We start from the raw sequence: 13855 nt of genomic DNA on the forward strand, positions 1-13855 counted from the left end.
TGAATATTCATTGGAAGGACTGATGCTGAAGCTGAAACTCCAGTACTTTGGCCACCTGATGCAAAGAACGGACTCACTGGAAAAGATCCTGATGTTGGGAAAGATTGAAGCTGGGAGGAGAAGGGGACGACAGAGGATGAGATGGTAGGATGGCATCACCAACTCGATGTACATAAGTTTGAGTAAACTCCGGGAGTTGGTGATGGACAGGGAGGCCTGATGTGATGCGATTCATGGGGTTGCAAAGAGTCGGACACAACTGAGCGACTGAACTGAACTGGAAAAATCACTGCTGCCCATCTGGGAGAAAAGTGTATTTTAATGTAAATGGTTTTATGACACAGGTATCATTCAAGAGCTTATTCTTTGCCTTAACATTAGACTTGGCGAGTGTTTCAGGTAGATTCATGTAAAGCTATTCATTTTTTATGACCATCACTATTTGATACTTCAGTGAACATCCTTTTACGTAAAATGTGGTAACTTTGCCGAGAGTATTTATGCAGGTAGATCTTAGGTATGGAATGTATAGGTCACATACCAAGTTTACTTTAAAGTTTGATCACTCCTGCCCAGCTGTCTTCTGAAAGAGCTCTATTTTCACTTAGCAGTGAAAGTGATGAAAGTGCGCTTTATCTGTGCCATCACAGCATCTATTTTATCAGCCTTTTTTTTCAGTCTGAAAATTGACAAGTGATATTTCATCTCATTTTAGCAATAGCAGGTGTAATTCTGTTCTTTTTATGTTTGTTTTCCATTTCTTTTGAGAAATGCTTATAGGTACTCTTTGTCCTTTTTCTACTGGCCTATTTGGTTGTTTTTCATTGATTTCTAGGAGCCCTATAAAGATAAATATTAGTTCTTTGCTGCTTTTGTTTGTAATATTTTCCCCCATCTATCAACTTGCATCTTTTGAATAAAGAAGTTTTACTTTTTAACATTCAAGTATGACATGGATTGTGAGTTTTATGACTTCTGAGTATAGCTCCTGGATTTTATGTTTTATTTAGAAAACTTTCCTCTTCCAAGATGATGCAAATATTCACTAATGTGTTTAAAAGTTTTATTTCTTTTTTAATTGGTATTTTAATCCGTCAATACCTTAATTTTAGGTATGGTGATTGAAATATTGCTTCATAACCGAGCTATCATGATGAATGCCTCTCATACAAGTAAATCTATTTTTGCAGTCCAGTCTGACCCATTTACAGAGGAGCCTGGTGGGCTGCCATTTATGGGGTTGCACAGAGTGGGACACCATGGAAGCAGCCTAGCAGCGGCAGCAGCCGCCCCGTTTGGTCTGCATCCCCTGCAGTATCAGAGTGCTTCAGCAGTCGCCGTTTATAATGTGCTTTAATATCTTCTGAACAAACGCTGCTTTGTCTTTTCCCTCTTTCAAAATTCTCTGACACAGTGTTTGGGAAAGTTAATGTTAATAAGCAGACATCTTATCACCACTTCCTTTTTATCTTCCTGGAAATCAACATTGTATGTTAAAAAACAGCTCCTCATGACAAAAATTCTTCATATATACTCTTGCTTCTGTGAATGATTTGGTTCAGAAATGTTTTGTTCAGGGTAGAAAAAGCAGGAAGTAAAAAGAGGTCATTTTCCTCTGTTATTGTTAAATTCTCCATTACCAGTATATTTCTTATTTTTTCATGTATTAAAACATTTTAATTTCATACAAGCTGGAGATCCTTCCTTTATCCCTTCCATTTCTGTTCTACCTGAAATTCTGCCAAACTTGGGTTGACTTGTTTTACAGCCCAAAGGATCTATTAGAAGATTAAGTAAAAGAGGATTGAAAAAAAAGCTCAGGTTAGCCATAGCCTAGACTTAGTGATGGTTGGTTACACCCAGAGAGGAAAAGAAAAACTTTGAAAATATAGTCTGTGACTCATAGAGCTTAGCAGACGGGGGAGGGAGATTTAGCATGAGGGCAGGAAGTATATTTATGTGAACCCTCAATACACAGGGTAATGAATTTTAAGTCATGCAAAAATATTAGTGAGTAGGTAGTATAAATTTAGAAGGCAAGTTAAATGGAACATTATCACATTTTTAAAAAAGGGATACTCTTCTCTCTACTGTAGCAATTTGTATTATACTAGCATATGCCACAAACATGAACCAGTGAAGACGAGAGATGTACAAATGAGAACTATATGTTATAATTAAGATATGCTGAACTGCAGTATTCTCAGTAAAAAAATAGGCTTTGAACCTAATATCCCACATTGAATGTTTTATATTTAAAGTTAGAAACTATAATCAGTTTAGAATCAAGCTCTGATCTTTTGACTTAGTTTGCATCTGTGTTATGTTGAAAATAGCTTTGCCTAGTTTTTATGAAGGTTTCAATTGAGACTATGTCCTCTAGTGATGTTGACAGAGAATTGGGTAGTGGTTTAAATATATGTGCACATGTGTGCACATGAGTGTATGCACGCACACACACACACACACACACGCACACACAAGCATTTTACTTTCTATCCCAAGTATTTGGATCCTGTTGTCATCCTATGTTCTTTTTATCTGTTACTTTCTAGGAATTTGTACTATAAGAAAACTATTTCCTGTAGAAGGATGGGTATTAAATTTTAGAGAGGGTAGTTTTTCGATGGGACTGGAATTGATCCATTGTTGTGTATTTATCTGTTTCTGCTTTAGGAATATGTACTCATTTCTCTTTGGATGTCACATAAAGTTCAGTGCATGATTACCAATTTATCTAGCCATGTTTCCTAGCAAACAAGTTGTCCACCAGAGAAGCCAGTATAGCTGCTGTGATTTGTTACATGTGAGTTATAAACACGAGGATACCTACTGAATGCAGAAAATTCTGATTCACAGTTACTGTGATGCATCTGAAAGCTGTGTCTTCCTGAGTAAAGCTAAAGGTGTTGTTAGCTGGACAGTTTCTGAAGGACATGGTTGCTGTCTCCAGATATTCAAAGGGCTTCATTTCAAAGAGAGAATAGCTTGTTCTGTATGGCGCTAGCATAGTTGTAGTAAGTAGTGGCCATACAGAGGCAGAACTTTTAAATTGAGGGTCAAACCAGCAAGCTTGAAAAGTCACATGTTCAACGCCATGTTTGCTAGAGGCATCCTTGGTTAAGAAGTATGTAGGGGGGAAGTACCGTGAGTGGGAACCTTAAATTGCTACTCTCTAAGAAAGACTTCATCTGTAAGCCTGGGATTATTTCTTCTTTTCGCAAATTCCCTTTGCCTTGATCAGGGTATGTAGTTGACCCTCTGTGTCTGCAGGTTCCACATTCATGGATTGAATCAAACTGCAAATGGAAAGTCTTTGGGAAAAAATTCCAAAGTTGCCAAACAGTAGCACTTGAATTTGCTGTGCACTGGCAGTGATTTACACTGTATTGATATTAGGTAGTAAATAATCTGGTGGTAGTGGGTTAGTCTCTGAGTCCTGTCCAACTCTCCAGACCCCGTGGACTATAGCCCGCCAGGCTCCTCTGTCCATGGGATTCTCCAGGCAATATTACTGGAGTGGGTTGCTATTTCCTTCTTCAGTGGATCTTCCTGACCCAGGGACAGAACCCGAGTCTCCTGCATTACAGGTGGCTTCTTCACCAGCTGAGCCGTCAGGGAAGCCCACAAGCAATCTAGAGATGATTTTAAATGTATGAGAGGGTGTGCGTGGGTTGTGTGCAGATACTGTGCCCTTTTATCTAAGGGACCTGTGTATCCTCAGACTTTGGTATCCTGCCGGGTTCTGGCGCCAGGCCCCCACAGGTCTGGAGGGAGGAACGTACCATGGACTATGGGCACCTCAGTAGTTGGTGCCTTGGGCTTATGGCTTTGTACTAATAAGTTGTGGCTTTCAAGCAGTGAAAAGGTTGAAAGTTTGGCTTTTCAAGGCTGTTGTTCTATAGGAACATCACCTGAATTTTATATCTAAACTTCTCTGTGTGAAATGAGTTACCTTTTCCTATACTGAGCTTAAAGAGACTGATTTCTTCGATGTTTCTTCAGATTCTATTCATTTTTGTGAGGAGGAGTGCTTTTAAGGAAGACAGTTGTAAGTCTTACAGTAAAAATTTAATCCACAGACCTTGTAAATAGCCAGATGACATAGGTTTCATGTAGCCTTAGGTTTGTTATGTGACTCAGTGGGATAGTAATATACTTACGATATGCAGACTTCAGTAATGAGATTTTTTAAAGAATAGTTTTAACACATATACCTCTGGAATATTTTTCCAGTTTTATTTTATCTCTGGTTGTTTTCTCCGAATTTACCATAGTTCTCTTGCTTTGCACATGACTGAAAGAAATGTCATTTCCAGTAATATTGTTAATTCTGGAGCAGTATATATCACTTATAGTGAAAGTTACCATTTTTAAATGTGAATGGGCCTGATAACAATGTTAATCTGCTCTCATGAAATTAATGTTTGCTTTGAGTGGCTAGAAATTTGTTAACTGTTTTATAAAATTATGTCATAAAGTTTTGGAAGCATTTTGAGACATTTTATCAAGTATAAATCGTGCAACACATTTTCTTATGTACTTTCTACATCTGCAACAATAATCAGACATGGGGCATAAAAAGATAAACATCTTACTACTTCATGGAGTAGTTCATTTGTTACATCATCAGATAGTGGTTTCTCAGTGACCTGGCATTTAAAAGGATGTTTTGTAACTCAAGGATAATGTGATTGATAAGTTGGTGAAAAGTTTGGCACCCTGTTAGATGACAAATTGAAGGGTAAGACACCTTTTAAAAGGTATAATTTTATTTGGTAATTGTAAATGTTTCTTGGAGACAGAAGTCTTCTATCAACAGCTTACAGGCATTTTACTACGGCCCCACCTAAGTGAGACTGAATGCTGAGACTTTCATAAGCTATGCCATCACAGCTCGGTGGTGCTGGGGGCTGCGATCTTTTGACAAAGTGTTTATTCACCAGGCTCTGCGCTAACAGCTTACTACTTGAAACATGCTGTCGACTTCAGGCCAGTATCTAGCTGTCAAGACTCTGGTTTGGTTCACATAGATCCAAGGCATCATGCTGTCCCAAATTCTTGCATCATCAAGCAACTAAATTATATCCACAGGTTGTTTTGTCCTTGATTTAGAGAAAGAGAAGGAAAGGGTTGGTGTGGAACATATTTTTAGAAGATTAAAACAACCCTGCTTTCCAGTGTGGATTCTCTAAAAATGAAAGAATTTCCTTCTTTTTATAATGACATTATCTGCTTATTGTAGAAAAATTAGAACATCAAAGAAAGATCTGAAGAAGCGCAAAAATTCTGTCAAATACCACTGACCACTTTACTGTGAAAACCCTCAGAAGTGTTTTGTAAAACATCTTCCTAGACCCTGTTCTCTGAGTGTATGTATGTGCCATAAATAGTATTCTATTAGATAATGCTTTGCATTGTGCTTTTGACACTCAAAATATGTTATGGAGGCTTTTCCATATCAAAGAAAAAGTATTTATGCAATGGTCACTAGAGTTTAGTTAACTAGGTTTATGTCTATCAGTGGACATTTGTGAGTTTTCCTTTTTAAAAAAAGTGTGCAAAAATTGTCATCAGTTCAGTTCAGTTGCTCAGCCATGTCCAACTCTTTGTGACCTCATGAATCGCAGCACGCCAGGCCTCCCTGTCCATCACCAACCCGGAGCCCACCCAAACTCATGTCCATTGAGTCGTGATGCCATCCCACCATCTCATCCTCTGTCGTCCCCTTCTCCTCCTGCCCTCAATCTTTCCCAGCATCAGGGTCTTTTCCAGTGAGTCAGCTCTTCACATCAGGTGGCCAGAGTATTGGAGTTTCAACTTCAACATCACTCCTTCCAATGAACACCCAGGACTGATCTCCTTCAGCATGGACTGGTTGGATCTCCTTGCAGTCCAAGGGACTCTCAAGAGCCTTCTCCAGCACCACAGTTCAAAAGCATCAATTCTTCAGTGCTCATCTTTCTTTATAATCCAACTCTCACATCCATACATGACTATTGGAAAAACCCTAGCCTTGACGAGATGGACCTTTGTTGGCAAAGTAATGTCTCTGCTTTTTAATATGCTGTCTAGGTTGGTCATAACTTTCCTTCCAAGGAGTAAGCTTCTTTTAATTTCATGGCTGCAATCACCATCTGCAGTGATTTTGGAGCCCCAAAAATAAAGTCTCTCACTGTTTCCACTGTTTCCCCATCTGTTTGCCATGAAGTGTGGGTCCGAATGCCATGATCTTAGTTTTCTGAATGTTGAGCTTTAAGCCACTTTTTTCACTCTCCTCTTTCACTTTCATCAAGAGGCTTTTTAGTTCCTTGCAGCGATCAATGCAAAGAAATAGAAGAAAACAACAGAATGGGAAAGACTAGAGATCTCTTCAAGAAAATTAGAGATACCAAGGGAACATTTCATGCAAAGATGGGCTCAATAAAGGACAGAAATGGTAGGGACCTAACAGAAGCAGAAGATAATAAAAAGAGGTGGCAAGAATACACAGAAGAACTGTACAAAAAAGATCTTTACAACTCAGTTAATCACGATGGTGTGATCACTCACCTAGAGCCACACATCCTGGAATGTGAAGTCAAGTGGGCCTTAGGAAGCATCACTACAAACAAAGTTAGTGGAGGTGATGGAATTCCAGTTGAGCTATTTCAAATCCTGAAAGATGATGCTGTGAAAATGCTGCACTCAATATGTCGGCAAATTTGGAAAACTCGGAAGTGGCCACAGGACTGGGAAAGGTCAGTTTTCATTCCAATCCCAAAGAAAGGCAATCCCAAAGAATGCTCAAACTACCACACAATTGCACTCATCTCACATGCTAGTAAAGGAATGCTCAAAATTCTCCAAGCCAGGCTTCAGAATACATGAACCATGAACTTCCAGATGTTCAAGCTGGTTTTAGAAAAGGCAGAGGAACCAGAGATCAAATTGCCAACATCTGCTGGATCATTGAAAAAGTAGGAGAGTTCCAGAAAAACATCTATTTCTGTCAGAAAAAATCTTTTTGACTATGCCAAAGCCTTTGACTCTGTGGGTCAGCTCAAACTGTGGAAAATTCTGAAGGAGGTGGGAATACCAGACCACCTGACCTGCCTCTTGAGAAACCTGTATGCAGGTCAGGAAGCAACAGTTAGAACTGGACATGGAACAACAGACTGGTTCCAAATAGGAAAAGGAGTAGGTCAAGGCTGTATATTGTCACCCTGCTTATTTAACTTCTATGCAGAGTACATCATGAGAAATGCCGGGGTGGAGGAATCACAATCTGGAATCAAGATTGCTGGGAGAAATATCAATAATCTCAGATATGCAGATGACACCACCCTTATGGCAGAAAGAGAAGAAGAACGAAAGAGCCTCTTGATGAAAGTGAAACAGGAGAGTGAAAAAAGTTGGCTTAAAGCTCAACATTCAGAAAAATTGTCATATATATATTTATAAACGGAATTGATTTCTCTAAAGGTGTACGCACATTTATCATTTTGTAAATAGAGCCACACTGCACTCAGAAAATTTACATTCCCGTCTACCAGATGTGAGACTACTTGGTCTTACCCTTTAGTCAACACCAAATGATGTTGGTTTCTTCACTTTTGCCAGTCTGATAGACCACAGGTCATATTTTGTTTTAAATTTTTCATTCTCTTACTGTATTCACGGCTTGAAATACTAATACTGTATGTAATATGATATCCCCACGTTTTATACCCATTGCAATGCAGATGTGAAATATTCAGCTGCCTATTGACATCTCTTAATAGTCATCTGAAGGTGTCCAAAATTGAACCCCTATCTTTTACCCAGACTTGTTCCTTTCTTGTTCTTTCATGTATTGGTTAATGATTGATCCATACTACCCCATTGCTCATGTCACAGTTTTGGAGGCATGCTTGCTTTCTTCTTCTGTGTCTTATGTTTCACATCCAAGTCCCTCTGAAAGCCTGCTTGCTTTCATAATACATCCAGAAGCCTCCTACTTCTCTTCAGGTTAGTGGCTACCACGCTGGTGTAGGTCTTAATCATCTATTGCTTACTTTATTGCTGTTGCTTCTCTGGTGTCTCTGCTTTTCCTTATCTTCCTTTCGTCCTCTTCTCAGCTCAGCCAACTTATTAGCTTTCTAAATGCCAAGTGAATCATACCTCTTACCTGCTCAAAATGCATTATAGACATTTTGTTTCTCTTTCAGTGAAAGACAAAATTCCTGCAGGGGACTCACCAAGTCCTCCATGATTTATCTCTCTTCTGGATGCTTCTCCCATTTGTCTGACCTCATCTCCTCATTTCTGTGTATCTTCCTCTCAGCTTCCATCACACTCGCCTCCGTTGGTTTCCTTCCTGGAGCACCTAGGAGGCCTGGCCCAGCTCCCCCACTTCCATCAAGCCGCTCACATGTTATCTTCTCAGCAAGAATTTCCATGGCTGCTGTTTAAAGTAGCTACCCCATTCTCTGAAAGCTTTGACACTCTCCTGCCATGCTCTGTTGTTCTCTGTAGCGTGTATCTGGTATTTCATCATTTGTTAATTCTTCTCTCTGCTAGCATAAGAGCCCAGTGAGGGCGGGGGCATTTGCTTTCCTTTGCACAACTATAGCCACAGAATATAAAACAAGACTGACATGAAGTGCATGTCATAGACTTGGCACAAAATAAATAATGAAAGAAGTGTAAAGAGTGCTATTTGGAGGAGAGTCCTTTTGCCCGTTTTGCCCTTTTGGAGGGAATTTTTATGTTTTCTTTTTAATTTGTTATAACCCTTTATATTAGCAATTTAAAACTTTTGGTTTATGTTGCAGATTTTTCTATGTCCCAGATATTTTTGCTTTGCAGTTTTAAATTTAATTCTTTCTCTCACCTGAGTACCTGGATTTCTGCCATCCTTAGAAAGTCTTTCCCTACACAAAAATTATTTAAATATTCACTATTTCCTTCTAGTATCTTATTCTTCAGAGTTGAGAAAACATCTGAATTGAAATGGGATTTGTCTCTTGTAACAGGTGGGGAATAGGCACAACTTAATTTTTTCTGAATGTCTCAATTGCCTTACAACCATTTACTGAACAATCCAGTTGTTTAGTCGCTAAGTCATGTCTGACTCTGCGACCCCGTGGACTGTAGTCTGCCAGGCTCCTCTGTACATGAGATTTTCCAAGCAAGAATACTGGAGTGGGTTGCTGTTTCCTTCTCCAGAACAATCCAATATTCTTATACAAATTTGAAATGTCATATTTTCCTACACTAAATGTTCCTATATCTTGTATTGTGAAACTCTTTGTTCTATTTTGTTGACATATTTATTCCTTTCTCTCATTTAAATATCTCTATAACTAGTACAATATCTCTATTAAATATTATTTATATTTATTTAATCTCTAGTAAATATTAAACATTAAATATCTCTATAACTTGAACAACTGTAGTTTGTCCTGAGTTTTAAATATTTGTTCCTCCCATGCTTTATGTGTATTTTTCACAGTCAAAAAAGCACAACAGTCCCTTTTTCACTAACATTATGTTAATGGGTAATATTTATATCTTTAATATTATAATGTCTATTAGACTAGGAAAATGTATAAATATATATCCTATAGATAAAGTGACTTCTCTTTAAATTATTCCCATTATTTCTATACCTCAAGTGTCATGACACAGCCCATCAATTGTATGATTTACTTTAACAAGAGAACATAGTTCAGTTTTTTGTATATTAGCATTTATGAGCATTGTTATCTTGCCGTCATCCATAGTAGAATGTATTTTTCTTTATGAATTTGTAACCAGTGGGTTAATACTGACGTGTAATGGAAAACAGGGGAGGTGACAAGCTGTTTTTACTGCTGTTGTTCTATGTTTTAGGCCTAGCAGGTGGTTTTCTGTTGTTTCTTGCTTACACATGTATTTTTGTCTGTCACGTAAGTAATGCTGCTCACCGCATGTATGCCGCTTGACATTTGGCACACCACTGAAACTTTCTGACCCTAGTTTTCTCATCTATGATATGGGGACCCTAATAGCATTTTATTTATTAAACTGCTGTTAGATTTAAGTGAAATAAATTCATGTAAAGTGTTCATCAGGTGTTATCAATAAAAATAATGTATTTTACCTGCTGTTAATTATAACGTCAGTAAATGCTCGAATTTAATTCAGGGGAAAAGCAACTCTTAGGACTGAAAATTATTTGAAGTTAGTCAGTGAAGTTGAGAGAAAGGATGGAAACAGCCTCCCTCACACCAGTTTCCTTTGTGTTGAAAATATTGGACCAGCATAAAGTCTGTCCAATGGTAAAAGAGGTTTGGGCTCTAGAGAAATCACATATCATTTCACTCTGCAAAGTAGATCTTGAGAAAGCTCATTGTGTATTCAGATTAGCCTTTGAGATTATAGGAACAATTTCTTTTACTGCTTATCAAGTGTATAATTAATATGAGAAGTTAAAAATACAGTTGTTTTTCTCCTGTGAACACAGCCTATTTGTGTTCCTGATTTTATGGGAGAATGTCCGAGAAGAAACAGGACGTTGTCTGCCTCCCTGTCTCTCCGGGTCCCCATCGTGAATCCAGCGCTGGTTACTGTGACGACTGGGTGATTCTAGGGCCCCCTGACTCAGGATGTCTTCCTTCCGCAGACCCACTCTGAGGAGAGGCCGTTCCAGTGTGAGGAGTGTAAAGCTCTCTTCCGGACTCCATTTTCTTTGCAAAGACACCTGCTTATACATAACAGTAAGTCACAGTCCTGGCAGATGAAAACCAAAGGAATTATAACCTATTAAAATGTAGACATCACAGAAGCAGAACTATAAAGTAGTTACGTAATCTGCTTTTGAACTTAAAATAGATTCTTGCCTTTCACCTTTTCTTCCTCTGTTCTTGCTTCATTTTTGCAAGGTAAGATTAACCGTTTTATGAGGCATATAGTTTTATATCATTTTTCCCACTCTTTAAAGCTTGTGTATAAAAACATGTCATGGTCAATAAAGTATCTTTGAAATTTGCTCTGAAAGAGACATTTATGTTCCTTTTAAGTGTAATAATTAAGGGACTCTTTAAAACATGCAGATACCTGGCATGATTTTATTGGCTCACAGGCTTTTACGGTGGGAAAGAGTCAGAGTCAGCGTCTAGCTTGAGCTCTTCACTTGAGGGGAGTTGGGAAAATCGAGGCTCAGAGAAGCATCGCGACGCACCCCGGGCCGCACAGCACGGCGGGGCAGCGGGTGTAGCATGCCAGCGTCGGCTGCTCTGCTCTGATTCTTATTTCTTTTGGCAAGGGCATTTTTTTAGAGGAAGTGAGAATTAAGTTATTTACATATATACCATGAAAGTGTGTCTAGCAGTTACACTGAGAGCTGATTTTAGAATACTACACTTTAAAGAAAATGTAATTGCAAAATGAACTTTTAAAGTGAATTGTGTTCAGATGTTGAAGTAACCAGAGATATGTATCTGCTAAATCTAAAATTAAATAAAAATGGTATAACATAAGTAATACTTACATGTCTTGCTTTTAATTTGAGTTGTTTAATCAGTAGAACATCCCCTAACATATAGTTTCTACTGCTGATTAAATTTTTAATATTTCTGAGGAAAGCAGAACAATCAATCTTGACATTTTATTGTACAGATAAGATATTATCTTGGAAGAAATTTTCTCTGGTCAAGTCAAAGTATCTAACTTGTAAAATAAGAAGATAATGAAGTTTCTATATTTATGGAGTGGTAACAGTTGTGACGAACTGCATCTTTTCCTGTGGAAAAGACAGTGCTGTGATTTCATGTCATTCTGTAGTCACCTTACGGCTCTGGAGAAGTTGTTAGCACCACTTTCCATTTTCCTTATAAAGAACGGCTCTGCATGTAAGAAATAAATTTTGTCATTAATAGCAGGAATTTCCATCTCATTTCACTGTCATTTGATTAAGAGAAAACCTGTTATGAGCTGAAGGGACTTTAGAATAGGGATTCAGACAAGGGAATCTCATTTATATTGTTAAGACTTCCATAGCTATTCTTGGTCTGATGCTCAGGAAATTTTTTTTGATGGATGATGTTTTTTGTAGCAGCAAGAAGCTTTTAATTGAAGCAGGTATTTTTGATTTCAGCCCTTTGGCTCTCACCCACTTGAGGCTAAGATGGCGTGACTGAGCGTGGACAGAGCTTGTGCTTCCTGCGTTTCACGTGACGCTGACCTACTGGTCAGCGCAGCAGCCAGGGGCTTTATGAGGCCACATCAAGACATTTAGCCAGGAAGGGCACCTTGGGTAGTGGCTGAGCAAATGTGTCCTGTAACGTAAACATCACTTAAGGCTAGTGAGCTGAAAGAGTGGGAAAACCAAAAATGGCTAAAATAGAGAGGACAAAATACTAGATCTTGTCTTATCCAATATAAAAGTTACAGCCCATTTAACTTCAAAACATGAGATCTGTTTTAGAAACTTGCATCAGCACTATGGCTCCTAATATGAAGAATAAGTTGTCATAATTATTTTGGGAGTTTTTGTTTTTTCCTAATACACTGAAGACCAAAAGGCAGGTTGCTAGCTTGCTTCTTGGTTTTAAGATAGGGAAAAATCCTGGTAAATTTAAGGTAAAGAAATCTAATAAAATCAGATAAAATCTCACATGAGGATTTCAAAGTTCTGATAAACTTTAAAATAAAAAATCAGGAATTAAAATATGTAAACAAAACGGTATGTACTACCTTGGTATAGCTTGATGAGATTTTTGTACAGGAACCAATATTTTGATTCACTTAATGCTTCAAGGGAAATACTTTGATAAGAGCAAACTTGGAGTAGTTTTATCCAGTGCCTGAATAGATTTGGTATTATTAACTTTTAGAGTCTTAACGTCAGTTGTCCTTTCACTCTCACTGGTTATACATTTTATGCAAATAAAATATTAAATCACGAAAGATACATGAAGAGGAATGAGAGGACAGCAGTAACAGCCTGCAGCCAGAATGCACAAAGCCAGGATACAAACACAGCTCTCGGAATCTACACAGTTCATGCACAGTTTGGTGAACTATTTCAGGTATCAAGCTCACAACTCAACAGCTTCCTCACAGACTTTGAGACTTTCAAGAGCTGAACTTCTGTTTGAAAAGACGAAGGGAAGGTTGTTTGCCTTTTCCTTTTTATTTTCTTCTTGTCCTCCCTTAAATTGGTGTGAAGAAATAATAGGGTCTCCAAATTTCTAAATATATGCTAGTTAAAATGGAGGGGAAGGTAAAGGATCTTGGTTGAAATTGAGATAATCTCATATTTAGGTAAAGAAATTTACCAGCATATTTTGTCTTATAATGGATATAATTTGTGAATTTGTGCTATTATAATTGGTCTCTAAAAAGGGAGGATATATGCAAACACTAATCTGTCTTTATACAGGTTGCATATGTTTTATGACTTCTTGGGAGAGATCACTATCTTCTAATTGGGCACATGGATCACTTAAAATGTATTTAAAATGGACTTTAGACATAGCTTGATATGAAAGTTTAAAAAGTCCCACCATCTCCCTAAACCTAGCTTCTGGAGTACTTTCCTACAAGGGGAGGCTGTTTAATGAGCAGGTGAGAACCCTCCTAGGCACCCAGGGCTCTGGGGTAGGAAAGGTCGTTGCCTGTCTGGTTCCCCTGCCTCAGTGCAGATGCCTGTCTGAGATGTGGCCCCCAGAGGAGCATCTGGACATGGAAGCCCGTCCCCAGCCTTATCGCAGTGAGCTGAGGACAGCGCCAGTGGGCTGAGGGAGAAAGGGGAGATGCAGCCCGCTCCTGTCCCGGGGTGGAGGACGCACTCTGACCTCCTCCTTCGGGCCTTCACAGCAGCTTCCTGTCCGAGCGCCAGCTCTTCCCT

General features: G+C 38.6%; 1 protein-coding gene across 4 annotated transcripts in view; it reads left to right on the forward strand.

Annotated features, from left to right (window-relative positions):
• The window catches only part of PRDM5 (PR/SET domain 5), a 247423-nt gene that overhangs the window by 136166 nt on the left and 97402 nt on the right, over window positions 1-13855 (forward strand). For all 4 annotated transcript variants that reach the window (XM_043438519.1, XM_043438517.1, XM_043438518.1 and 1 more), the window contains one exon: window positions 10628-10721. In XM_043438519.1, the coding sequence (XP_043294454.1) occupies window positions 10628-10721 (94 nt within the window). The remainder of the gene's footprint in view (window positions 1-10627; window positions 10722-13855) is intronic.

The sequence above is a fragment of the Cervus canadensis genome, chromosome 19 (assembly GCF_019320065.1).
Source record: "Cervus canadensis isolate Bull #8, Minnesota chromosome 19, ASM1932006v1, whole genome shotgun sequence".
In the NCBI taxonomy this organism is placed as follows: domain Eukaryota; kingdom Metazoa; phylum Chordata; class Mammalia; order Artiodactyla; family Cervidae; genus Cervus; species Cervus canadensis.